General features: G+C 42.3%; 1 protein-coding gene across 1 annotated transcript in view; it reads left to right on the forward strand.

The window, feature by feature from the left end:
* The window catches only part of ADTRP (androgen dependent TFPI regulating protein), a 41,105-nt gene extending 20,913 nt beyond the window's left edge, over positions 1-20,192 (forward strand). The window contains exons 4-6 of the mRNA XM_074985908.1: positions 3,448-3,563; positions 8,425-8,576; positions 19,320-20,192. Of these exons, the coding sequence (XP_074842009.1) occupies positions 3,448-3,563; positions 8,425-8,576; positions 19,320-19,363 (312 nt within the window). The 3' untranslated portion in view covers positions 19,364-20,192. The remainder of the gene's footprint in view (positions 1-3,447; positions 3,564-8,424; positions 8,577-19,319) is intronic.
* Positions 20,193-27,599: the final 7,407 nt, after the last annotated feature.

A 27,599-nucleotide genomic window follows, 5' to 3' on the forward strand; every position in this document is an offset into this window, starting at 1 on the left:
TGTTCTCTAAACTTTTAATCACTCTTGTTGCTCTTCTCTGGACCTTCTCCAACGTTTCCACGTCTTTCTTGAAATGTGGTATCCCAGAATCACGTTTGCTCTTTTTGCAGCAGTGTTATGCTGTTGACTCATATTTAGCCTATGGTCCACTATAACTCGTAGATCCCTTTCTGCAGTACTCCTTGCTAAACATTTGCTTCCCATTCCGTATGCATGAAACTGATTATACCTTCCTAAGTGGAGCACTTTGCATTTGTCCTTATTAAAATTTCATCCACCAAGGGGCCAAGAACAGGGAAAGAGAACAGGGCTGTGGAAAAGCACTGGAAATTTATGCAAAAAATGGTGGTGATTGGGAGGACGGTTTGATACCATCACGCAAGGATACAGTGGTGCTAGAATAACTCTTAGGGTGGAGGTGTTGTGTTACATCTTCTCCCTTACACCCGTTTCATTTCCTTCCAACTGTCGCCATTCAGGGCAATAGCATGCAGTCCGTGTGGTTTTGGAGAGATGACAACGATAGCCCCTTGGTGCCCACAGAAGAGTCACAGCTGGGGGAAACTGAGCCCTGGGGCAATTGCAAGAGCAGAGTCCCTAGCTGCTGGCAGGACCCCAGACAGAATCAGATTCTTCTAGCCCAGAGGCCCGGACCCTATGATCAGCAGGCTGTGGATCCTGCAGAGACTATGGGTGATGGGACTCTGATGGCTGGTGGAGCCATGAGGCTGGCAGGCAGCAGTGATGCCAAGGAACTGAGGGACCCAGGAGATTTGGCATGGGCTGGGACTCCAGCCAGCCCCTGGGCATAGGGAAGATAGTACAAAACTTGAGGTTGCTGCCTCCCTAACCTCTACTCCCCAAACTTATGCAGGGATGTTAAGAGGTAGAACTCTTTTTTGTAAGTCCCGCTCCCCCTGCCCCCACGTAAAATCCTTCAGACTTTGACTGAGTATGGATTGCATGAAAAGTAGGTAAAGAACTCAGAATTTAGGTTATGAATATTGCCTTTGGCAACCATCTTATGGTCCCTCCCACCCGCCACGTTCCCAGCAAGACAACAATGACACTGAAGTTTTCCTATGAGTATGAAATGTCACAGTTTAACTCTGATGAGCTGAAGACCAATCAGGATGCCAGCAGTATCTCAGACAATGTTTAAGTTGTATTTAAGAAAGACTCTGACAATAATATTTGATTTTTAAATAATCCATTGATAAAAGATTTGGGAGAACTTGATATGAGAGGCTCCAAGTGATTAAGAAAACAATAATTCCGATTAATTCACTGTTAAACAATACTATTTAAATATTTTGTATGCTTTTTATATTTACAAATATATTGATTTGAATTACAAGAGAATACGAATTTGTACCACATTACCTTTATATTTATTTATTTCAAATATTTACACCATAAAAACAAAAGAAATAGTATTTTTCAATTCTCCCATTACAAGTACGGTAGTGCAATCTTTATATGAAAGTTGACCTTACAAATATAGAATTGTTAGAAAATTATTCTATTATTATAAAGAGATTGCACTACCGTACTTGTATAAGGTGAATTGTAAAAAATGCTATTTCTTTTGTTTATCATTTTTACAATGCAAACATTTGTAATAACGTAATATAAAGTTATCATTGTACAATTTGCATTCAGCATTGTCATTTAAATCAATGTATTTGAAAATATAGAAAAAACATTCACAATATTTTCTAAATCATGATTAATTTTTGAGTTAATTGCATGAGGTAATGGAAATTAATCAACAGTCCTACTTCATATGTTATCTTTAAGCCTGAACTGTGTTTCCATAATGATCATCAGATAAAGCAAAGAAATTCATAAATGCTGTAACTTTTAGTTTTCCAATTACTGTTCTGCCAAAAAACGCAGAAGCTTTAGTTTTCCCACTTCACGTTCTGTCAAGCTCACAAAAGAAATAAACTACCAAGCTTTTCTCAAGAAGCAGTATTAGTTAATATATATATTAATTAAAACAAAAGGAAAAATACTGAAGTTTTCCAAAAAGGGATGAATATATGCACTCATTCAATTCATTGACAGGGAGATTAATGTATGCAGCACTATTGTTTTAGATAGTGATTTTGGCTTTCTAAACCTCAGAATTAAATATTTTTTCTCCCTCTGCGGTAATTATTTTTGTCAGTTTCCCTGTTTACAAGTGAAACTGAGAAACTGTTAACTGAAACATAGACTGAGTCATTGCTTCCACTCATTTTTGCCAACATGCTGATTTGTGTCAATCCAAGCCTAATTATTAGATTTCCTTTTAAATCAAGAAGCATAACTATATATTTTTTATATATTTTTATATATATTTTGGTCCAAAGAACGGTTGCATTGGATTTAAATAAATGAGAGATCACCACCACCATTTGGTTAAAATTGGGTTCATAATTGTCTTTAATGAATCGTGGTGTTTGGTGACTAATATTAAAAATAGCTAGAACGAGAGAACACTTTTTTCCATCTGAAAATTAAAAGCCTTTAAAGGCCTTGCAACTGGTATTAGCAGCCATGGTATATGGGCCATCACTAATGTTCATCACTAAAAAATATCAGCTTTTTCTCAGCCAGCCAAGGGAATTCATTTGGAAAGCTAATTGAATGTCATTGGCAAGGGCACATTTTGCTATAGGTGGCTAATCATGCATTCCTTTGGTATTTGCTATATAAACATGAATTACAGTGAACCCATTTATTCTTGTGAATGGACTCCATTATTCTATATGAATTACATTGTAAATTGCTACTAATGGAGAAAACAAACCTTAGATAGGGTTCATAAAATGTGTGAAAACACCAGCATGCTCCATGATACCAGTATAGCCATGGAAATCTCTCTCCCGTCCTCTCTTTTATTTCGAATTATTTTGTTGCATTTCATGTGTATCATAGGCATGTTCAGTATGTGTAGGTCTACACAGCAGGGTTGTTTTGAAATAACAGGTGTTATTTCCAAATAACTATCCTAGTGTCTACACAATGCATCCATTGGGATTACCTGTCTGCCACTGCTATGTTTACCTACCACCTCTGGGCTTAATTTAAGCAAGGAGAGACTTCCGGAAAACATCAGAGGGCTTTTTCTTTCCATCTCAAAACAAACAGTGACCCACGTGGGGGTCACTACAACTGTTCTTACACATCTGATGATACCGTAAATCTCTACAGTGTCTGTTACGATGCACAGCAGTACAGAGTCCTATAACAGCACCTCTTTGCCATAATTTTTACTGTGTAACAAGAAGCTTTCACTGTATTGTGGGAATTTACCCATAGGGAAAGTGACATGTATTATATATAGTGCTAGCCAATATTGCGTTTGCATGACTGCACCAATTTCCACAAGTGTTTTGGTGAATTTGATTACCAGAATACACTGTTGCCTCTCTCTGACATATCTTCTTTCGTTCCCAGCACACTGTTGTACTGCCACTTGCTCTGCTGGAGATCTTTGCTACCCCACACTGTTATCCATCAAAGAAGAAAGGACTGATCCTATTAGGGCTTGTTTCTATTGCCTATCTCAGCTGGTAAGAATTATGTATTATAACAGTACCCTTGGATTTTCTCTAAGGGGCCTACTCCAGAAAACAAGGCAAAATTCTGTATTCAGAGAATTCTTTTTGCCTATGAAGAAAACATTCAGTAAACCCTTGATTTAGCAGACTAAGGTGGGGGGGAAAGGGGCATCCGTTAATGGCAAAAGTCCATTAAATCCAGTGGCTCCTCCAGCCCCAGCGGCTCCAAAGGCCCTGGCAGCCCTGGCTGCTCCTCTGGCCTGCTCAGCAGCTCCGGTGAGTCACTGGCATTTGTGGAGGAGGGACTGGCACACAGCATCCAAAGTCCATTAAATCAGGGTTTGTTAAATTAAGGGTTTACTGTAATTTTGTCAGTTTTATGGAAAAAGCCATTGGAAGGACTTCATAAAAGAAAAATCACATGATTTCCCCAGAAAACAAGAGGCCAAGGGAACTGTTTTGAGCCATGTGTTCAGCTGACCTCTTCAGAAAAACAACAATGCACCTGAAGCCATCTGCAACATGGCCTGCTATTCCAGAACCTCTCTTGAAAGACAAGTTAGGTTGAATTGTAACAAAACATGGGGCGTGTAGGTCATCTCCACTAAAGCAGTGGCCTCAGTTAATTTCCACCCATGCTTTCTTGCTATATCCTACCAAATCCCAATGGAAGATATTATGGAGGGAAGGCAGTGTAGATTGGATGTCTGCTAAAAATGTGGTCTTCTCTAGCCATTTTTCCTGTTCACTATGGCCAAAATTGTCAAACTTAGACACCTAAAAACATATTTATGCACCATGATAGCCAGTCAGATTATTCATCATTTCCATTAACTCAAGTGAGAGATTATGGTGCTTGGTGCCTCTGAAATTCATGCCTTTTAAGTTAATAAACGTATGAGAGGTCCTATGGCACCTTATGAACTAACAGATTTTTTTGGAGCATAAGCTTTTGTGACGAAGTGGGTCTGTACCCTCAAAAACTTATTTATGCTCAAAAAAAATCTGTTAGTTTATAAAGTGCCACAGGACGTCTCGTTGTTTTTGTGGATATAGACTAACATGGCTACCCTCTGATACTTGTCATAAAAAATGATAATTTCCCATACCTATGGTACCCAAGTTTGAAAATTTTGATTCACACAATCTATTTTCCTACTACCTAAGACAAGGATTACTGCCTTTGTCATTGGCTGAGACATATGTATCAGAAGCTGCGTCTACATGACAGTGATCATCTGAAAGACAATCTTCTGGAAAATTGCGTCTACACACAAAAAAGCAGATTGAAAGAGCAATCTGCTCTTTCAAAAGAGAGTGCCCGCACAGCCCCCAGTCTTTCAAAAGAACGGGCCAGGGATCAAAAAATCCAGCAACATGAGGACTCCTCTTTCGAGAGAAGGGTCCCCGGAGCATCTACACATACTTTTTTTCCCAAAGAACCTTTCAGAAAGAGACACCTTTCCTGATCTGGGAGCAGAAGACAGCTTCCAGAAGAAGAGCTGTGTTCTTTTGATTTTTGATTGAAAGAGCACATCTTGTATGCAGACATAGGGCCTGATTTTCTGGAAGGACCTGCTCGTGTAGATAGGACCATAGTGGGGAAAATACATAGCAGCTCTATGTAATAATAAAAATAGCCAACTCCATCATTTTCCCTACTGAGACTCCGATTAGTGTCAGATAGTTAATATTTCCTGTTATAATTACTGAGGCCTTTTTATAGGTTATTTTACATTTCCTCAGTCATTTCACACTTCAGTTGTTTCTTCTGACCTCAGGACCTATGATGTATCTAGAAAACTAGTTTCTACTCTTAATGTTCCAATCGCAGGCTAATACAACTCTGTTACTAGCAATAACCGTTTCTCCTATCAAACCTTGTATTTGAAGGCTAACAAATCTTTCATCACACACCTCTTCTTTTATGTCCAACTTGTGCATTCTCTAATTACTGGGACTCTGTTTTCCTGCTTTAAGATCAGCCAAGGACACATCTGCTGGTTTCTCTAGCATTTACCTGATTTGGGACACGTTAAATCTGGTGGAGTATCTACGTGACACACAAATTCTGAAGCTTGACTCACTTAGCCAAGTGGGAGACTGGAATATTCTCCCAGGAATATACCATCAGTGGGGGAAAATATCTCCATGATTTCTCCCTGTTGGCAGTGGTGAGAAAAGGGGCAGCTTTACAGAGACAAAAGGCTCAGATTCTCAATAGAATTATAGCAAATTCATGGCAACAAAAATGCGTATCATTCTTTTTCATTAAATCCGATTGGACCTAGGGTTTGTTGAACTGTTTGAAACAGTGCTAAATTAAAACACACGAGGGAATTATTTGTGCGTACCTGCAGGGTCTACACAGACCAATTCATGTGCTCCATGGTAGTCTACTTTAGAAATTAAACTCCCACCGGGGACTTTATTCCACTACACAGGCAAACCCTTATGGCAGGGGTGGGCAATAAAAAAAGTGGTGGGTTTGTCCCTGACAGGCTGCTGCTGCTATATTTACCTGCACCTCTGCAGGTACAGGTGATCACAGCTCTCATTGGCTGTGGATCACCATTCACATCCAACAGGAAAGGCAGAAAGAGGTGCAGACTGGGACATCACTTCCAACAGCTCCCATTGGCTGGTAACAGCGATCTGCAGCCAATGATAGCTGAGATTGCCCAATACCTGCAGATGCACAGGTAAATAGAGAGGGCCTGGTAAATTGAATCTGGCCTGCAGGCATGTATTTGCCTGACCCTGCCTTAAGGAGTAGAACACAGGACTTTGAGATCCAAATGTACAGGTTTCTCCTATTGTCAGAATATATTAGACAAGTGAGTTTCCCCACTACAACAAAGGAGCTAAATGTAGCCTCAGCCCAGCATTCTGGCCTTGTGTAACACAGACCTTCTAATTTTAAGTTGCCCGTCCTCCCCTTGTGGTTCTAATCCAACTGGGGTGAGTGAGAGGCCTACAGATGTGTTGTAGTATTTTTAAAAAGTTCAACTAAGATTTATCAAAGAATTAACTTGTAAGGCTCTTTTGGCCAATCATAGTCACAGTATGCAAATGACTGATATTACCAGTTAGACATAGCAGAAGGTGGCTGGATCTTGAAGGGAGAGGAAGCAGGATAAACCAAAGCCCCACAAAGAACCCCGGAAAGGGAATGGTGGACAATGCCACCCTATCTCCCACTACTTATCCACAGTTGTTCTTCCTTTCCTTCTCTATGGAAGAAAGGGAAGAGGGGCTGCGGAATCTTTGCGCCCTTAGAGGAACCAGGTCAGCAGCCGATCCCTGATGGGACTGGTCATGGCTGAAGAGACAAGGATAAGCAATAACCTTTCCCTCTCCCCGGGTGTCTGATCTTGGGGGGTGCTGAGAAGCCAGGGCACTCATGTGAGGGAAAGGTGCATCTAATACCAAGGTAAGCAAAAATTTGTGATGTGGGGCTACTCCAGGATTTCAGTAGGGAGTGCAGGGTCTGGGTGAAGGATGGGGTTGTACCCCAGGGTACAGATTGGGGTGCAGGTCTGGGAGGGAATTTGGGCTCAGGAGAAGAGTCTGACCTGGAGGAGGTGCAGGGTCTGGAAGTGAGTTGTGAGCCGGGGCAGGGATGCAGAAGGGAGTGCAAAGGGTGCGTGCTGTAACCTGGGGTGGGAAGTTGGGAGCTGGAGGCAGTGGAATGCCAGGTATAGACTCTGACTTAGGGGTGCTTACCCTAGGCAACTCCTAGGTCAGCAGTCTCGCTGGACCCTGGGGCAGGCTCCCTGCCTGCCAGACGCTCCATGCCACACAAAACAGCTGACTCTTGAGGCCAGCCTCTGTGTCTCTGCATGGCACACACTCCTTTGGCGATAGCGGGGCGGGGTTCCATGAGCAGCTCACACATGGTCCACGAAGCTCCCATTGGTTGGTTTTCACCCAATCGGGAGCTGTGGGCATTGTGCTTGGGGGGCAGGGGCAGCATGTGGCGCCTGCCTCCATCCCATAAGGCAGACACTGTGCAGAGACACACAAGCTGGCGCCAGCAGCTGGCCACTTTGGGTGGCATGCAGTGGGCAGCAGGCAGGGAGTGTGCCCCTGCCCAGAGGCTTGTGGTGCATCAGATCAAAATGTTAATGGATCGGATTTGGCTGGCAGGCCGTATTTCACCTATCTCTGGTGTAATTTGCCTCATTTGCTGTTACGCAACATAGGGACGTACATCATATCCAAATTTCTCAATTGTGGAGATTTTCCTTCGGCTGCTTAAATACCATTACACGTGTTGAATTTGGGTCATGACAGAGCTGAGCTAACCATGGTAGAACATGGCATGTGTACTTCTAACCCCTGTAGAGTGGCAGATGCACTTCATGGAAAAAAGCCAAGTGAAGATATTGCATATTTGTTGTTAAATGTGAGTCGATTTGTTCTCCTCTCTGCCGTGACAGTTGTGATAACATATTCCTTCCTGAATGGGAAATCTTTAAATTCTTCTTCTAACTCAGAGATGCGCAAAGTGGGGGCGGGGGGGTGAGGGGCAAAATTTCCTAAGGGGGCATGATTGGCTGCAGGGTCTCAGGCTTATCCATCTCATGAAAAATTTTGAAATATGTTACAATTGGTATGTGTGCGTATTCACATTTACAGACGGATTAATAAATTTTTTACATTCTACAGACTTATTTTCTTACACATGCCAAAAGGGTTGGTTTTTTTCATAGGAATGTAACTGAAATGTCCATCAGTTTGGATTACACTAGACAGGTTGAGAGGACCCTGCTAATTGCAGGGGTGAAAAGTGGGGCCTGATGTAAAAAGTTTGTTCACCTCTGTTCTAACCAGACAGTCCTAACCAAAATCCACTTCTCTCCTTGTCTAGGGTCCTATGGATATACTCTGTAACTGGAGAGTGGGTATATCCGCTCTTCACCCTTTTCAGCCCTCTGGGTCTAGCAGCCTTTTTCTGCAGCAGCCTTGTCCTCATTGTCTGGATCTACAACTTTGGGGAGTTTCTCAACCGTATGATTTGGGGTCAGTTCGCTTTTTTTGTTGGTGTTGTTTGTTTACATGTAAAATCAAAGGAAAAACTGAAATGTACTTTAAGGGTGGACGCTGATCAAGCAACAGAGTGGCGCTTTATGTGCCTGTCTAAAGGGGAGTCATGCCCAAAGCAGGTGATTGGTTTCCAATGAAGCTCCACAGTTTTTTTTATTAAGACTCCTCCACCCCTCCCAGCAAAAATTGTGTGATGCATCAGTTTTCCCTAATGTAACTAGAAAAGGGTCTTTTGCCAACACAGTAATTAAATCTGACTCCTTCCCATAACCATGATGCACAGAATCAAAATTATCCTGCCTAAACCTTTTGCTTCTGTGTGTAGAAATTATTGAACTATGGACTGCTGCTGTTTATGAAGGGTTTACAGATGAAAGAAAACTGACATTGACAGACCTGAGAGCAAGCATCAGTGCATCTGTCAAGGGAACATGACAAATGGCATATTTGTGGTCTTTAACCAACCATTCAATGTCTCCTTTCTGCTTCTGCGGCTGCAGGTCAGTGGCACGAGCCAAGACATTAAATAAAACCAACATTTAGGAAATCACCTAACAGAAAATTATTATTTTAGATATATAAAGTTATACAGTGAGGAAAAAAAGTAGGGCTATTTTTTAACTCTGGCTTTGCATCTCTTTCCCTCAACCCCTCACCTCCCCCAAAATAGTTTCTGAGGTGAAGATGTTTCTGTTGGGGGAAATGTACATAGTTTACTCAGGACAAATGTGTGAAAATTTATGATTTCTTCTAGGGTGGAATTCTGCAAGCATGGGGAGGGTGGTAAGAGGAGGGATCTTCTCCCTGGAAGTATTTTATCCAGGACCAAATTTGTGAAGACACATGAAAACTTCAGGCCAAACATTTTAACAGACACCTAAATAGAAAGACTGAATTTTGCTGGTGCTGAGTAACTCTGAATTCCACTAAAGAGAGGCAGGTGGTCCAAACCTTTGTAAATACGATGACCGCTATAGGCACCCAGCTTTCAAAATGCAGCCTTTTCTTGCTGAAACTGAGCAGGTGAAGGCTAGTACAGGTAGCTGCAGAGAGGCCTAGACTAAAAAAGATGAAAGGCCAGATCCTGCATTCAAAAAAAACCTGTGCATTGCTACTGATTTAACCACAGAGTTATAACTGAGCAAAGAACATGACCCCAAATCTGTGTTCAAAGGTCACAGGTATCTCTGCTATGAGCAATATAAATTGTTCTGACTTCTATGGCAAACATCACAGAGGGTAGTAGCAGGATATGTTTGTAAACAAGCAGGCCTCTGTTTCTTGGAAAGACACACAAACACTGAACTTTGCTGTACTACCCTCTACTGCCGACTATGGGATCTCTCCAGCAGGGTGTCTCTTCTGGAGTAGCACGCAGAACAGCTGCTCTCTAAAAAGCAGCCTTTTGATTCATTTATCATTTGTGACTGTTCACTGTAACAAGTGCAAGCCAGGTTTATTTTTCGTGTCGTGTGAAAAAGTTTCACTACTTCACGAATGTTTGTCCATCATTTCTTAACCTAAACAGCCAGTTACAAGTAGTGGACATTATCAAAGTAAGCAGCATTAAGTGGAATATAAATGATTTGAGGTGCAAGATGATACCTGACTGAGGAAAATGGAGCACACCAACCTGTGATCAAATTAATGTCAGTGTGTTTGGAACTGGTGACTAATACAATCAGCTAAAAAGGGGAAATCAATTTCACTAAGATCTGCTGTTAGAGATAAACCCAACCCAGAACACCAGACCCAGCCCTTGACTATACCCTGAAGTCCCTTGAAGGTGCTGGTAGGCCTCTTGCAGAGCAGATACAAATGTACTTTATGGGCACAACAGCTGATGCAAACTAATGTCACATTACTGCAGTGACTAGAACTCCACTGTGGATCTGAACCACATTATAGTGTTTAGGTTACAGGGCAAACCTCTCTTGTCTGGCACCATTGGGAACTGCCCAGTGCCAGACGAGAGAATTTGCAGACCACAGGAGCAGGGCAGGGAGGGTGTCAGGTGTCAATATAGTCTAGCATGTTACCAATAAGTCCATTGTTTACCGGGCTCTGAGAAGACATTTGGGGTAAATTAGAGTTAAATAACAGCACAGAACACTGAGAGCCGAGACTAGTGGCTGTAAACAAACTTTACGGGACCATGGGAAACTTGGCCACACCCATGATAAGTGGTCATCTGGCTAACTAAAATTATGCTGGTTTACAGATGTTGCCAGATGAGAATGTGCCAGATTAGAGAGGTTCAACCTGTACTCAAATCATGGTCTCTTGTGATAGAATCATAGAACACTAGGACTGGAAGGGACCTTGAGAGGTCATCAAGTCCAGCCCCCTGCCCTCATGGCAGGACCAAGTACTGTCTAGACCATCCCTGATAGACATCTACCTAACCCACTCTTAAATAGCTCCAGAGATGGAGATTCCACAACCTCCCTAGGCAATTTATTCCACTGTTTGACCACCCTGACAGTTTGGAACTTTTCCCTAATGTCCAACCTAAACCTCCCTTGCTGCAGTTTAAGCCCGTTGCCTCTTGTTCCATCCTCAGGGGCCACGAAGAAGAAGAACAACAACAAATCCTATGGCATTTTTCACACAAGTACAGGGCTTTAGTCCTCAGTTAATATTTCTAGTAGATCTGCACTGGGTAGAACTGGGCAGTCTTGCTCAATGCCTTGGACTGAGGGATCTAGGGCAAGTGCCTGTTCCTCCCTCTAGCTTCTCACCAGCAATTGATACCATGGCAAATTGACGAAAGGCAAATCTGATTAGAAGGTCAAGAAATCAAAGCAATTTACAAAGTAGTTGAATAAAATAGTTAGGTCAAAGACTGCATCCACCTTTTAAGCTTCATAGGGATACAATTGAGTAAAAACAGAATACAATGAAGTCCTCAGACATTTGTATCTGACCTGCAGGCTGCCAGGGTCTCAAGTAGCATCTGTACTTCCTAGAGTCTAGTCTCTCTCTCGTTCTCTCCCCCGTTCTTTAACAACCATACCCACCCTGGGTGCCAATGACATCTGGTTTCTGTCCGTTCCCTGTCAGGCTACCCTTCTCCCTCTTGGCTTGCTTTCTGCTTTTTGTCCCCCTCCATCACTGGTCATTTAACCTCATCTCTTTGTTTAATCTCCCTTCTTCTCAGCCATTATCTTAACACCTACCCTTTACACTGGGCTCAGCTTTTTCTCAAATCAGCAGCCCAGTATGGCAATAATAACTCATTGGTGCAAAGACTGAGTGGAGGCTGTTCAACTAGACAACATACCCATACAGATATAGTTATATCACTATCTGAAATTACTTGTTTCAGTCAAATATAGTTTACTTTGGATACTCATTTAACCCACTGACATTATGTATACAAATACACCATATATATGGCCATGATTATACTTGGTTAGAAGATGGTAGTTTCTTTGTGGAAATTTTTGATGTTTGGTTGATAAACCAAAACCATTTCATTTTACAATTGATTTATTTTAAAAAAAGACCACCATCTTCCATGAGAAATTTCATTGTGTGAAAAACCCAGTTTTCTGTCAAAAAATCTTGCAATGTACAATTCTGTTGATTTCTAGTTATAACGATCACTGCGTGTGATGAACTGCATCTACCACAGATCTTTAATCAGTGTACTCTGTCCACTTCTCCATCTACACCAGAACTAATTACTGTTCTAACCTCTAAGCAGCATTAGGCAACCTCAACTTTTCTTATAATAAAAAAAGACCAGCCACAAAAATATTTCCTCTCTCCTCACAAACATGCATGCCCCCCAACATCCCCCCCCACAAAAAAAAAAGCTATATCAGATCCCAGGACTGACACTAATTAACCCCAACAAGTGATATTTCAAGGTTCAACATCTTGCGTACCACAGCAGAGAAAATAGGAATGTATCATTATAAAGCCTGCATTCTCAGCTCTGATAATATAGTCTGTTTTTCTACATCTGAACAGCCAAGAGTTAGCAGGCATTAAATGTGTTGTTTTAAAGAAAAATAAAAAAGACAATTTCTTTTATTTAGCATTTTAAGATCTTAAAAATGAGTGGTTATCCATTTTGTTTCCCTTAGAGTTGAGGTAGCCAAGGCAATGCAAATAGCCAATGCAGAAAGATACAGAAAACAGTACAGTATTAATAATTTTTAAAAATGATAAGAGTAACGTTGTTGGATAACATGCACATCCCAAGCTGGGTATCCATTTACACCACCCGAGAACTTGGCCCAGGTGCCTATGCACCCAGAAGTGAAGCGTGAGCCTTTTCTCATAAATAAGAAATGCCACAAGGACAATAGGGTTCAGTCAAACTGAAAGAGGAACCCCAAACTAGAACAAAATTGTCCGTTCTGGGGTACTGTTCCCAACAGAGCACAAGACCACCCAGAGTGGTTCAGTTCAAAGGCCTTGAATCCAAACCTCACCAAAAACAGGGAGGAAGCAGTTTTGGTATGAGGTTCTGGTGTCATCCTTGCTCTAGTCTAATCTGAACATTTGGAGAAAAACCTGATCCTTTTCTCTTTCCTTTCCATGCAAACCAGTTGGGGACCTTAAATCCACTAAGTGTCTGGTAAGTTCATACAAAAACAGACAAGTGGCTCATAATCTACTTTAAAAGAAATGAGCGAAGCTTAACACACCAAGAAAAAAGAATCAAACACTCACTACTTCAGAAAAAGCAGCTGCAGCCTGCAGTCATCAGCTATGGCTGCTTGTGAAATGGCCTCCATAGGCTTTCAGTTAACTGCTCCTCTGTAATTTAAAGGCCCAGCTGCCAGGTGGAGCACTAGCTGGAGAAGGAGACATATAACCAAAGGAGAACTAAAGTTGTTTCCAGAATTATTTAATTATCCTAGATTAAGGCATGAGACTAAATGATATATGACCATTTGTACAGTATGTTAATACAGGGCAACTTCTGCCAGAAAAATAAAAAAGAACATATTGTAAACAATGTTCCACCTTTATATTTAGCTGTGAGACTCTGAGTGGTTTTCCAGCCCTGGAAGAAGAGCTCTGCAGAGCTTGGAGGCTTGTAGCACTTACCATCAGACACTGGTCCAATAAAAAAGATTGTCTCCCCCCAACACACACCTGGTCTTTAGGAATAAGTCAGTTACACTAGTGTTACCTCTTCCTGTAGAGAAGGACTGAGTAGCTGCGTCTACATGTGCACGCTACTTCGAAGTAGCGGCACCAACTTCGACGTTAGGCGGCGAGACGTCGAAGTCGCTAACCTCATGAGGAGATAGGAATAGCGCCCTACTTCGACGTTCAACGTCGAAGTAGGGACCGTGTAGACGATCCGCGTCCCGCAACGTCGAAATTGCCGGGTCCTCCATGGTGGCCATCAGCTGGGGGGTTGAGAGATGCTCTCTCTCCAGCCCCTGCGGGGCTCTATGGTCACCGTGGGCAGCAGCCCTTAGCCCAGGGCTTCTGGCTGCTTCTGCGGCAGCTGGGGATCTATGCTGCAGGCACAGGGTCTGCAACCAGTTGTCAGCTCTGTGTATCTTGTGTTGTTTAGTGCAACTGTGTCTGGGAGGGGCCCTTTAAGGGAGCGGCTTGCTGTTGAGTCCGCCCTGTGACCCCATCTGCAGCTGTGCCTGGCATCCCTATTTCGATGTGTGCTACTTTGACGTGTAGATGTTCCCTCGCTGCGCCTATTTCGATGTTGGGCTGAGCAATGTCGAAGTTGAACATCGATGTTGCTGGCCCTGGAGGACGTGTAGACGTTATTCATCGAAATAGACTATTTCGATGTTGGCTGCACGTGTAGACGTAGCCAGTGTTACCTAGGATCAGCCAGCCTGCAAACACACAGGTGTGGTTTATTCTGGGGCAAGGGACCTAACTGCTGCAGTTAAACTGCATGAGGCTTGAGGAACTGGAACCTTTGGCATGGGACTGGACAAAACAAATTATCTAATACACAGAGGATTTGCTGGAGAGTTGTCAATGGGTGCATTCAGTGCTGTGTGAGTTCCTTCTCCCCTCTAGTCTCTTCAGGCTCTTTGTGTAGGGGGATTAAATTTTCTTCAGACTGTGGCACCGAGGGCTGGAGACAGACTTCGATGGGCCCTGGGCAATATGCCAGCAGCAGGGGGAGAGGGGTGTTGGTTCTGGGCTGGGTGGCAGGAGAGGGTTTGGGGCAGCCAACCCTCAGTGCTGCCTAGACCACACTGCACAGGATGCCAGTGGGGATTTAAGAAGCCCAGGACTCCGGCAGTTGATGCTGATGCTGCAGTAGCAGCAGCCTGGAGACCCCCAGCCCTTTTGAATTACCAAGCCCCTGTGGCAACTCTCTCCTTTGCCCCTCTGCAGTGATGGCAATTTCCATTTGATTCCCACCCATCCCTCAGGCTTGAACCTCTGAAGCAAGTTGAACAGATGGCTGGCAAAACAACTGGGATGCCAAGATAGTCCTAGAATCGGCAGACAGGGTGTTTTGGTGGCTCTGCTGTCCCATGCTTCCTTTTCCTCCTGGCCCACTGCACACATCTCCTCGGTCTACTGCCCCCCAGCCTTCACTTCCCCTCTGCTACCACCTCCATCGCTTCTGACCAGAGAACACCTGCACTCAACCTGTCCAGACTACTGTCACCATTTCAAGAGTCTGATTGGTCTTGTGTACCCCCAAGGTTCGTCTCACTTAAAAACCGCTTGGTTACAAAACCAGATGTAAAAACACAAAAGGTTCCCAGCACGCTGCTACTGAAAAACTGCTGACAGGAGGAATTGAAGAGAGCATTGTCCTGGGGCCTGCTGATACAAAAGGGTCTAGAGTTCCCAGCCACTGCAGTGGTAGCCAGAGCGCCGGGCCCTTTAAATTGCTGCTGGAGCACCAATTGAGTGGCTGAGAAGGGGGTTGAGAAGGGGTGGTGCTGAGGGCTGGCTTCCCCAGCTCTGCCCCTTCTGCCTGAGGCTCTGCCACTTCCAGGGGCACAGGGCAAAAACCTCTCCTCCCTCGCCCCACCTTGCCCAGGGACTCGGCAAGGGTGTCAGCCCTGCTGAGACTGAAGCAAGGGTTTCTGCCTCATTGGCTACGTCTACACTAGCCCCAAACTTCGAAATGGCCATGCAAATGGCCATTTCAAAGTTTACTAATGAAGCGCTGAAATGCATATTCAGCGCTTCATTAGCATGCGGGCGGCAGCGGCACTTCGAAATTGATGTGCCTTGCCGCCGCGCGGCTCGTCCCGACAGGGCTCCTTTTCGAAAGGACCCCGCCTACTTCGAAGTCCCCTTATTCCCATGAGCAGTAAACTTTGAAATGGCCATTCACTAATTTGGGGCTAGTGTAGACACGGCCATTGAGTGAATGATACAGAATACAATGCATTCCGCTTCTGCATAAAACACAGCTGGAGAGATGGACGTTCTTTGTTCATTTTTATAAGACATATCTTAACAATTAGTACACAAATTATATTAAAATAATTACAGTAAAAGCACTCAAAAGTCAGGAGAGGACAAAATTAAGGTCCCCATCACCTTTTTTTTTAATTCTGCCCCTTGGATTTAGGCACTAACTGGCACAAGACATGAAAGGAGATGGGGGCAGGGGAGTATGTGCTTATTTAATTAAAGACAGTATTATAATGCATCCAAACAAATGAGTAGAGCTATGGTTACACCAACAACCTTCATTTTGTCATTTCCTGCCTTCGGAGCCTTTCACACCACAATGTTACCATTCTTTTGGTGTAGCTGTGTTTGTGGGGTATGCACACTGTTTCATAGACATTTTACAGGAGTTATTTTTGTATTCTGCAGCTTGTAAAACCAGGTCTCCTCAGTGCAATGTGATGAACTATTAGAAACCTCAGCCACCATGGCAACACATACCTCAGTGCAGTTAAAAAGTGCTCTTGTAAACTGAGTGCAAGCTTGAAGCTTTTTATAGTGTAGTACCTACAGTGATAAGCTATGAGGATGTGCACTCCCCTAGAGGTAGGAGGGGGACAGATGTTAGCATTGCACTGGGGTGGGATTTACCAAAGTGTCAGATTTTACATAAACTATAATATGGCTGTGTTCTTTGCGAAACTGATATTCTAGAGCCCAGCTCTGCTTTACTTTATTACAGTCCAGATTTTCTCCATGAATCTCGTGTTATTTTTCAAAGATTTAAAAAAGCTCCTTCTTTCTAATACCCTCACTTCTCCTTCCTTTATATTTGGAGAGTCAGTGAGGAAGGTACCCTTGTTACCATTAGGAAAATAACTTTATGTATTCTCCAAAAGCGCTATACATCTGCAGTGGGGGAAAGACCTCACATTTCAGCAATTAAAATGGTGTTACTGTCATGTCACTCATGAGCCAAATCCCTAGTCTGTCCAATTCCTCGGTCAGTTACAGTTGTGTAACTAGTCTGTGGCTCTCTCTCCAGAGTCTTCATATTTGTCAGTCAAACCACAAATGACCACTGGGGTTCAGGAGCTGGGTGTTCTAGATTTGCAAGACAGGCCTGTATCTCTCGAAAATTTTCATCACTGGACAGTGTTGAGAGGGCTCATCACCTTTTTACTTCGAGGGCAATGTAATCACAAACACCTAAGCAACCATGATTCTGTTGGCAAAGGCCAATCATATAAATGCAGGGCGTGGCCTGAGGAAAGCAGGGGGAGGGACATTTGCTCCATTGTCTGGTGTTTCGAAAGGGCCCAGAGCTCCAGCCACTGCCACTGCTACTTTGGCAGTGGCAGTAGCTGGAGCTCTGGGCCCCTTTGAAATGCCGCAGTCGTGCTTCTGTGCTGTTCTACACAGCTGTGACAGAATGGCGGAGCCAGTGCCATGGTCTGGACAGCACCACCCTTGGCCTCACCTCTTCCGGTGCTATGGAGCAGCGTGACCTTTCCACTTTGCCCTGGGGTCCCCGGTGGCAGTTGGCTTCGCTGCACACAGCAGCCAGTGTGCAGAATCATGGACCCATAGAGATGGAACAGACCTCCAGAAGTCATCAACACCAGCACCTTGTGCAGAAGCAGGTCCATGTAAGCCCATACCGTGTCTGACAGTTGACTATCTACGAGAAGGATACATTGCCACTATAGCAAAACTACTTCCTGTTTTTCCTATCTATGGGGCACCTGTTCGCACTGCTCAGTCTAATGTGTTTGTTCTGCTAGAATAGTTAATAATTATGTCAGGAATACTGCTGTGTGTCAGGCTGATTCCTGCACATTGTGCAATCTGGTGTAATTCTACCAGGGAAGCTCAAAAAGGACAGCAGTGAAATCCAGGTCTGTTGCTGGAGGAGGAGGTTTAAAGTCTCCTCTGAAGGATGCTCTTGGAGGTTAGGCAGTGGGCCGCTAAGGGTACGTCTATGCTACATGGAAGAGTGACCCAGTCCAGGTCGATATGCCAGTGTTCAGTTTTGTGCACCTGGTAGAGAGATGTGAAATGAACTATCAGGGGCCAGCAGTCAACCCCTGTACTCCTCGATATCATGAGGAGTGAGTGAGGTCGTGGGAGAGTTTCTCCCATCAACCTCCCTCTGTGAAGACAGCCAAGTAAGTTGCTTGCAGATAAATTGAATCTAGCCACGCAATTGCCACAGCTGGAACTGCATGTCTGCAATGGACTTAACTGCCTATTGTAGACCAAGTATCCTCTAAAATGTTCTCAGTAAGCAGGAGAATGATTGTTTATAGCAAAAGATAAGGGGCAGGAAGAGCGGGAAGATGGATGGGGAGGCTTCTAAGGGTTTGGTCAATTCAGACCACCTTCTTACGTGTCAAATGCTGTAGTTTACCCAGAATTCCTATGTCTCTCACTTCAGTAAAGGGCAGAATAGCTCTTTTCCACGTTCACTGTTTTCCCATAAGAGTTGTGTTATTCTTTGTTCCTGTCTACTTTGCAATACACGTTTAGTGGAATATTGCCCATCTTTTCAGGGGTGAGAAGCACACATAAATCATTAAATTTTCACATGGCATTGGGTAGTTTGACTTAATGACATGCCGGGTGAAATAGCCTCACTGAGGTGTACACATTTCTCCTCTTTTCTCACTGTAATGTAATGCATTCACTTCATTTCCATCTGCAAAGTTTCAGAGCCTTTTGCCATACTCTGAGTAGGCTGTAAGAGCCTGCCAGGACCAACATTAATGATTGCCAGTTACTGGATATCCAGTGCAAATAGAAGTCAAACATAGTGATTTGCCAACTGGCTAGCAACAATTGTCAGGCTAGGACAAAGAGAATAGGGGTGTTGGAGGATGGGAAAAGATATCATAGAGACTCCAAAGTAGTACTTTATTTTAAACTGACAGAATATTTTAACTGGATAAAAGAATACGTTATCATTTGTCTCCTGAAGCATATGCAAGAACACCGATTTCCCTTTTCTCAAAACTATTTTTATTTTTTTCATAATATTTGTTATTATCAGTGGCACCAGGTCTTGACTGATGGTGCATTTCAAATTCTTCTTCAGTGGCTAATAATCTAACATGTGCCAGGCACTAGCCAAGCAAGTTTGCCTTTCATCTTCCCTTGAAAATAAAGATGAGTCCAACCTGCACAATTTAGATTTTGCCTCCATTCCAACCCCACACAACTTCAGGGATGTTGAGACTGCAGGTAGTCATTCTGGTCTAGCATTATGGTAATGTGCTTCACAGATGAATGAACTTTTCTATTTATGTCTTTGATTAGCAATTTGTTCTCCTCTGTTTGTTTCCCTCTGTTTCACAGGAGATGCAATAGTAATACTGGAATACAAGAGGAAGGGCAAATGAAGCTTTCTTTTCAAAGGAGTGCTCCCTCCAAGAAGTTTGAAGCCATGAAGAAGAGAAAAAGAAATGTCACTGTGATACACTCCTTCTCCTATGTACTTTATCTGCTGGTGAATCCATTTGATCACCACCACCATGGAAACTGGTGGAAAATATTAAATAATACTTTAGAGCCTGGTTATGAAACAAAGTAACTGCTACGAATAAGGAAATGCACGCATCTGTGCTGAAGATTTCTCATCCCTTGCACAATATATACGAGGCTATGTCTGTGGTCAGCTTGTAAATGGCGAATAAATTACCTCATGGTCTTGGAGTGGGACTCAGACCACATCTTTAAATGCCCTGTGAAAGCAAGCACTCTTTACTCAGTACTTGCTTGGCTCACCCAATGTATTTCTAGAAGTCTAGATGGAAAAATAAAAAAGAGTAATAATTTTAACACTGCCATGACTTCCAAAACTAGAGAAATAAATTTTGCTAATGAAGACGTATTAGGAACGTCTGCTCAGACAGTTCACCATGGAGCCACCATTTCTGCAAGAGGAAACATTCTGGAATATTAATCCGTATAACTTTTTCTTCTTAGTTTTTAACAAGAACACAACACTTTCTCTGCTTTCGTTTCAGATAATCTTAAAGCAAAAATAAGCTAAGTATTCGGACTGCATGATTGCTTTGACAGAAAGTATGTTAACTGAAAGCATGATTAAATATAAAGCTGACTGCCATAAAAATTATATTACATTCACGTGTTTACTAACTTTGCTTGATATATTTGATTTCTATTATTAGACTCAACATTTTGTTAACTGGAAAGGTGCTTTGCACATCTAAATAAACAAACAAAACATGTCCTGGAATGAACGTGTACTTTAATGGTCAACATAAAAGACTATTTTTGTATTGTTAGTGATGCATTTAGATGACCATTTTCAATTAGGTGGCAATACTTCAGTGGGGGTAAGTCCTACTTCATTGCCATGCCAACAGGACACCCCTGTAGCACATTCAATTCACTAGGAGGGTTGTTTGTGTCGTTTGAGTGCTTACCAGCTATAAAAGAGAAATGTGTGGATTAGCTGTCTGGGAATAATATACAAAAACAAACTGGACATACAGGGTTGGATCTTCTCACATGTTAAGCACCCACTAACACTCTGGATTTGGAACTTAATGTAATTAAATTGCATAACATATAACATATTATGCCAATAAGCCAAGAGGAGATTCATGCATCCATAGCTATTTTCAAGTTATCTGCACATTCACTTCAAAATCTAGTGAGGGGACTGTAATAACTCTTCTGTTTGAAATAGAGGGAGAGAATGTAGAAGAACAGTAGGGAGATCTAGACAGAAGAAGGGAAAAAAAGATGATCATTGGAGAAATGGAAGGAAGGGGCAAGCAGAAGAAAAAACTGCAAGGAATTAAGGGAGAAAGAAAAGGAAACAATTGAGGATATTTATTATTTACTGTAGAAAGCAAAAATGTATTAAAAGTTCAGTGCCAAAATATTACCATGAAATAGATACTGGTGTGTGATAGAAATGTCTGGGGCCTGGCTCTGCAAAGTACAGAAACACCCATATTTTTAAAGAGAAGATAACTTGTTCTGGTTTCATGTGGTGGGGCCCACTGGTTTTGGTGATTTGGATGCACACTTGTTGATGTTTAAAATAACCCAGTACAGTTAATATATTAAACAATTTTACTTTCTCAGACTCTCTCATCTTATAGCAAGGTGCTTCCCTGAAAAGTGACTCTAAAAATGGCACCATGGTGTTGAACATTCATTGTGTTTCAATGTTTTCCATGTCATTTGGACTCTGTGTTCAAAAAGATGTGGTTTCTGAACTGCCAGTTCCTCAGATTCCCTGTGGACTCAGAGTCCTTCATGATTCTTTTGGTGCCAATCATCATCACCAGTGAGAGGTTCTCCATGGCAGATCATAACCTCATGGGGAAGTAAGGCTCTCTTCAGAGCATGATTTCCAGGACTTCAGTGCGAAGCTACCAAAAGGTGGAGAAGGATTGTATAGGTTTCATTGAAAGTTTTATATAATGTATATAGTTCTCTATTCAATTATCTGTGTGGGAGATATGGAATCTGAACTGTCAGGTTAAGTTTAGGACAATACAAATTTTGTCCCATAGTACCAGATGTTCAGTCCCTGGATCTAGGTCTCTCCCTGTAATGCACAGACAGATACAAAGTGAAAAATTGCATGATGCATCAGATACAACTGGTATAAAATGATACTGCTCCCTTGATTTCAGCAGAACTGTGCTGATTTACATCAGAAGAGAAGCTGGCCTTAATTTTCTCTTACACAACATTTTAAAACAGCGCAGCCTACATGGTGTTTCGCTCCTTACTTTGAGTAGGCTTGCAAAGCCAGTCAGAACTGTTTATATATAGCTGCAGATATTCATGGCTGTATAAATTAGAAGTTATTACTGAATGAGATGCCCGCCCACTCACACAGTGCAGCTGTACATGGATCCTTTCACACTGCTTGGCTGAACACGATATAGAATCAGAGGAAAAATGATATGTTCCCAGTTTAATGATGGGATCACTGCTTAACCGGTAGGCAAAACCCCCCAGCAATTAATTGCCCCCCAGCCTCTGGAGCACAATGTGCAGAGTATGACCAGTATAATTACCCAATATTGTTTAGCCCTGCCAGTCTGTGCAGCACAGAGACAAAATACAGGGGTAAGTGCATTAGAGGGGAAAAAATAACTATCATTGGACTTTCTCACCAAAGATTAAATTATGTTATGTAAGGTGAAACTGGTGCTCATTACAGGAAGGGGAAAAAACACTCTCCAGAAAAACCTGAGTACCAGCACACCACTGAAAACAAGTATGAGAAACTGTTAGCTGCTGTCCTGCAAAACTGTTGGACTTATCTCACAGCTTGACAATAATTTAGCCTGGAAAATCCAAGGACATGTAAGCAAATCCATGTGAACCTCTTAAAGTAGCTACATCATTGGAGCTGGCTCTTCTATAGAGTTACAAGACTCATTCTGAACTAAGTTACAACACTGTAAATCCAGGATAACTCCACTGCCTTTAATGAAGTTAATCCAGGTTTACACTGGTGTATGAGAGACCGGTGTCGGACTCACAGAGAAAATACATAAGCAAGAATAACACCAAACTGAAGTTCAATTTAAGGCTGTGAACTTGTTGCAATGCTTGCCCCTTTGGGTTTCATTAGCACGCAATACTTTATTTCCATAGATTAGCAAGAAACAGTTATGATAAAGCTGAATTGGAATACAAGAACAGCTGTTACTCTCTGAGTAGGAGTAAATTTGTTGGGACGCTGAGTGTCATATTGAAAATACAAAGCAGATATACTCAGATGCTTATCCTATCAATTGTTCTGTGTGAATTGACACCTACATCTCTGCAGTACCAGACTAAAATCAATAGTATTCTATGTTGGAAATGGGATCCAATCATCCTGGAATAATTTACAGAATATAACCTTAATTATTATGGGAGGAGTTATTCAAAGCACTGATTTGTACCAGGCATGGGAAGTTCTTCATTCATCACAGTGGACATTTACAAATGATCATATTTGTACAAATTTGCATGCCCGGGTAAAACAAATGCCACGAGTGAATGCTTATTCTATCATCAGCATTACCAGCTAATGCAAATGATGGAGTGCACAGAACTGCATACAAAAAGCGGAGACCGAACAGAGGTGGCTTTGAAAATTTGATGCGTTATTTGTTTTTGCATGGATCTAATCACTACAACACTAAATAGAAAATAATTTACATGAAATACCATAGACTAGTTCCTGAAAAGGTACAAAAAAACCAGCTTCTTTAGGAGATGGTGGAGCTTCTAGGGTTTTCTCCTACTGCTCCCTGTTCTTCTCTGGATTGCAACTAGTCCCACTGCATCTTTCTGCATTAGTGTCTGCCGCAGAATGACTTGACAAGTGTGACCACAACATCCATCAGTCACAAGGACAAGCGTTCTCCACCTATTTTTATTTGCACCAAAACTTTTCTGATCACCACTTTGTGACGTTTGAGATGGAATAAGTACCGAAGGACTAGGAGAGAGAACAGCAAAGATTTGTAAGGACAGAAAAAATTAAAAAAGAACTTCTTGTAACAACTGGCTTTGAAAGATTAGATTTTTATTGGTAAATGTCAGTAGACATCCATTTCACTGTGTGTACAAGTCAATGAAAAATATTTTCATGAGTAATAATTGAAATTCACATATAGGCAAAGTTGGAAAAAATGCAACCCGAGAGCTTAGAATGTGATTTAATAATATTTACTCTGTGCATTTTGACATGATGTTGACTTATTGAGCTTTAAGAGTTATAAAGATTTAACTTTTTGAACCTAAACATCTACTGTCATTAAATGAGTGACTGTCTGAACTCCTGAAATAATTGCCAGCAACTGTGAAAATTTGGAGGAAAAAAATGTGAAGTTTCTTTTAAAAAATTACTATCTGTCAAAATTCTTTAAAAAAATAAAAATCAAACCCTTCCATACCTACTAATTATCATCATGCTGTCAATCTCAAGTGGCCATGCTCTCAGGAAGTGGAATGGGATATCGCTATGTTCCAATGCAGCAGCAACAGGCAGTGGAGTATGTCCTTTAAATTACTGTGTATCACAAGACAGACAAAACTTCTCAGGAAGATACCTGGAATTAACTAGGAGAGCTGAGTAAATACACCTTGTCAGATTAATTATTCAATGAGTACTAGCAAAATTCATTGAATGATTTATTTATATCCCTTTTTATTAGTAATCATCCAGACCAACTGTTCACAGTTGCTTCTCATAAAGACAGAACTGTCTGTGTATATTGGCATTCATAGTAATCATCTTCCTCCAAAGTAAGTTTTGTTCTTGAACTGAAACCGCTGCTTTATGTTAGGAACCATTCTTCTGCTCTTGTTTCTTGCAGTCAAACAATTGATTAAAATGATAATATGCCAAATCCAGCAGTGTGTATTCAATTCTTTGTCCAAACTCCCTGAGTGAAATCCTGTGCACAGTCATAGTGGGAATCCGGATTCTGCCATCTAGGGAAATGTACACTTCAGAAAACCTTGACAGATATTTAGATGTCTTAATATGTATTTTCTATAGGTTCCTCAGTCATAGACACTCAGTTTTGACACAATGCTGGTTTGAGTAAAAAATCTTCAGGGTGTGGCCCAACAACAACAAAAAATAACAACACTTAAGCTTTGCTACAGCAGTTTCTGTTCAATGATTTAAATGCATTTTACCAACACTCAGCTTCAATTTCTTTCGGGAGTGACATTTCACTCCACTACCCCAATATCATTGAAAGGGCAAAGCAGTTTCTTATGGTAAGAAAAAAAAGCTTTATGCCCCTAAACAGACTTAGCTACTCTGGACATATAAGGCTATGAAAGGCTAGGTTCCGAAAAGGAAAAAGCAACTTCAGCATTTGAAGGCTTTTTTTTTGCATATTAGTGGAGTAAGCCACCTGCTATTCGCTGTGACGTGCCAATTCGGTTAAACAGTGTTAGATGACAGTTTGTGGTCTGGCATCACCCAGTGAATTTGCAATAGCTAACAAGCAGGTGTGTGACCTGCCTGTCACTTCACTTATTTTGCAGTTCAGACACCACAAAATGCCACAGCCCACTCCCCTCACATTTTGAGCCAACAATTCCTGCTCTGCTCTGATCAAAAATGATAATCAGGACCCGCTCGGCCCCTGTTTCGTCCTCCACAGGAGCCTTATGAGGATCAATTCATTATGTAGGTGAGTTGTCCAAACTCTGCAGTCATGAGGCTGAGTCACCACTAAGGGTATTTTTACATGCCTCAACATGTCTTCAGCCTGTGAAATGAGCCAATCAGAAAGCAAGGGGTTGGAACATACACACGCACACACAAACACACACACTCACACACTGCTACCTTCAAACTTTTGGGAAGACATTTTTAGGGGAGCAAAATATCCTAGCAAATGACAAAAATACACTTTTAAAAAACATGCTGCTGTCAACAACACTACAATAAACCCTTGATTTATTTGACCCTTATATAACAAACTTCAAAAATAGCGGACGCTGTCTGCCACCCCCTCTAGCGCCCTCCTCTGCCCACCCCCCAATATAAATGCTGTAGACTCCCCAGAGCTGCTGCTGGGGCTGGAGGAGCTGCTGGAGTGCCTGGGGCTGCTGGAGCTGGAGGGGCCACTGCAGCGGCCCGGGCGAACAGAGCCAGAGGAACCACGAGGGGCTGCGGCAGGGCTCAGGCACTCTCCTCCCCCAGCTCTGCATGCGCAGAGCACGTCAGCGCCTGGCCGATGCTACCTGCAATGGTGCTGAACAGTAGCCATGGTGTCGGAGGCTGCTGCTCACTGGCAGGCTGGGGGTGGCCACGCTCTACCTTCGTGTGGGTAGCTCGGAGCCGGGGGCTGGAGGAGCCGCAGCTCTGAGAGCTGCAGGAGGTGGAAGGAGCCAGGCCAGCATTCAGCTCCTCTCCTGGTAATTGGGAGTGGCAGCTGGAGGTGTGAGGGGAAGAACAGGGCAGGAGTGAGAGATGGGCTGGGAAGGTCAGTGCATCATCATATAGTATAACCATTTGGATATAACAGACTTTTGGTGTTAAGGGGTACCCCTCCCCCCATTAGTCCATTAAATTGAGGGTTTACTGTATAAGCATATTTACCAGAGTGGAAATCTTTCTAGTCACTTAGATCTGTATTCAGCAAAGCATGTAAGCATGTGTTTAATGTTAAGCATATGCTCGAGATTCATTATGTCTATGGAACTTAAGCATGTGCATCAGTGGTTTTCTCAATCAGGGATGTATACATTCTTGCAGAGAACTGGTATAAATAGGATGATATTAACACTCCCTCAGAGCAAAAGAACAGTTTGGATAGTATCTGCACTCATCTGAGTTTCCACTCCACATGTTGCTGGTCAGCCTGAATGACTGTTCCCAGTGGACTTTTGATTCCTAGTGAATGCACAATCAGTCCTACTCATGACTGCAGTACATTTGAAACCATCATCTTATTTCTAAAAATGAAAACATTTATAAGACTTAGGAATAAATATTGTGGAGAAAAAAATAAGGCAAATGTGAAATCATAAAAACTTGGAAGAATAGAAGAAACATGAAATTTCGTGGCTAGGTAGTATGACCTCTACAGAGATTAACTTCCTCAAAGTTATTATTTTTGTTTCACTTCACCTCTGTTGATATCCTCGACGTTCCATTAAAAACGTGACAGTATATGCTATTGAAATTCACATGGAAACATAAAAGAGAGAAGGTGAGATTTAAAAGTACTATATGAGGCTCTAGACGAGCTTTCCGTTATTTGGTTTATTGTAATTAGGCATCACAATGAAAAGTTGTGATCAACTGCCTTAACAAAATACTATCCAGACTGGATAAACCTCAGAACAGACTGGAACCCACATAGAGCTATTTATAGTCATTATTGCATTAAAAAGAACTTCAGGTCAACAGATTTTTTTTTTTTTTTGCAAAATTACACATTATTCAAATCAGCAGCTTTGAATCAATTTTTCAGAAGGCCTATTGCTAAGATCCTCTCTCTCAGCTATTTTCAATAAAAAGCAAGAATTTTTCCAAAGAGGATAATGACATGACTCTTGGTGGTCACTCAATAATGAGTAGGATGTCGTTTTCATGTTGCTGTCCTATTTGTGAGTCCATTGATGGCTGATCAGCCTGAGCCTTGAGTCACACAGGTCTTATCACAGAAGGGGCAGGTGTTGGTAGCTGTTGGAGGGGCGCAGGGCAGTTTTTGATGCTCTTTTCTTCTTCTCTGCCTCTCCTCGTCTGAACTACAGTGGGACCTCCCAAATTGCCCCACCCCCTCATGGATTACCATTCTCCACTGGGGATGGTCTTAGGCAAGGTTCTCCCAAGTGTCAGTATGATGATGCACTTTTCTGTGTGTGCCTTCATCATGTCCTTATATCGCTTCCGCTGGCCCCCAATGCTCCTCCGTCCTTCCTTCACCTCGGAAAACAGAATCTGTTTTGGGAGGCACTGGTCAGACATCTGAACCATGTGACCAGTCCACAGAAGTTGTTGAGGAATGATAATGGCTTTGATGCCAGTCATGTTCAAATCTTCCAGGACACTAGTGTTCGTGCACCAATCATCCTAAGAGATATTAGGATTCTCCTGAGGCAGCATGGATGATA

Source organism: Carettochelys insculpta, chromosome 2, assembly GCF_033958435.1.
Source record: "Carettochelys insculpta isolate YL-2023 chromosome 2, ASM3395843v1, whole genome shotgun sequence".
Classification (NCBI taxonomy): domain Eukaryota; kingdom Metazoa; phylum Chordata; order Testudines; family Carettochelyidae; genus Carettochelys; species Carettochelys insculpta.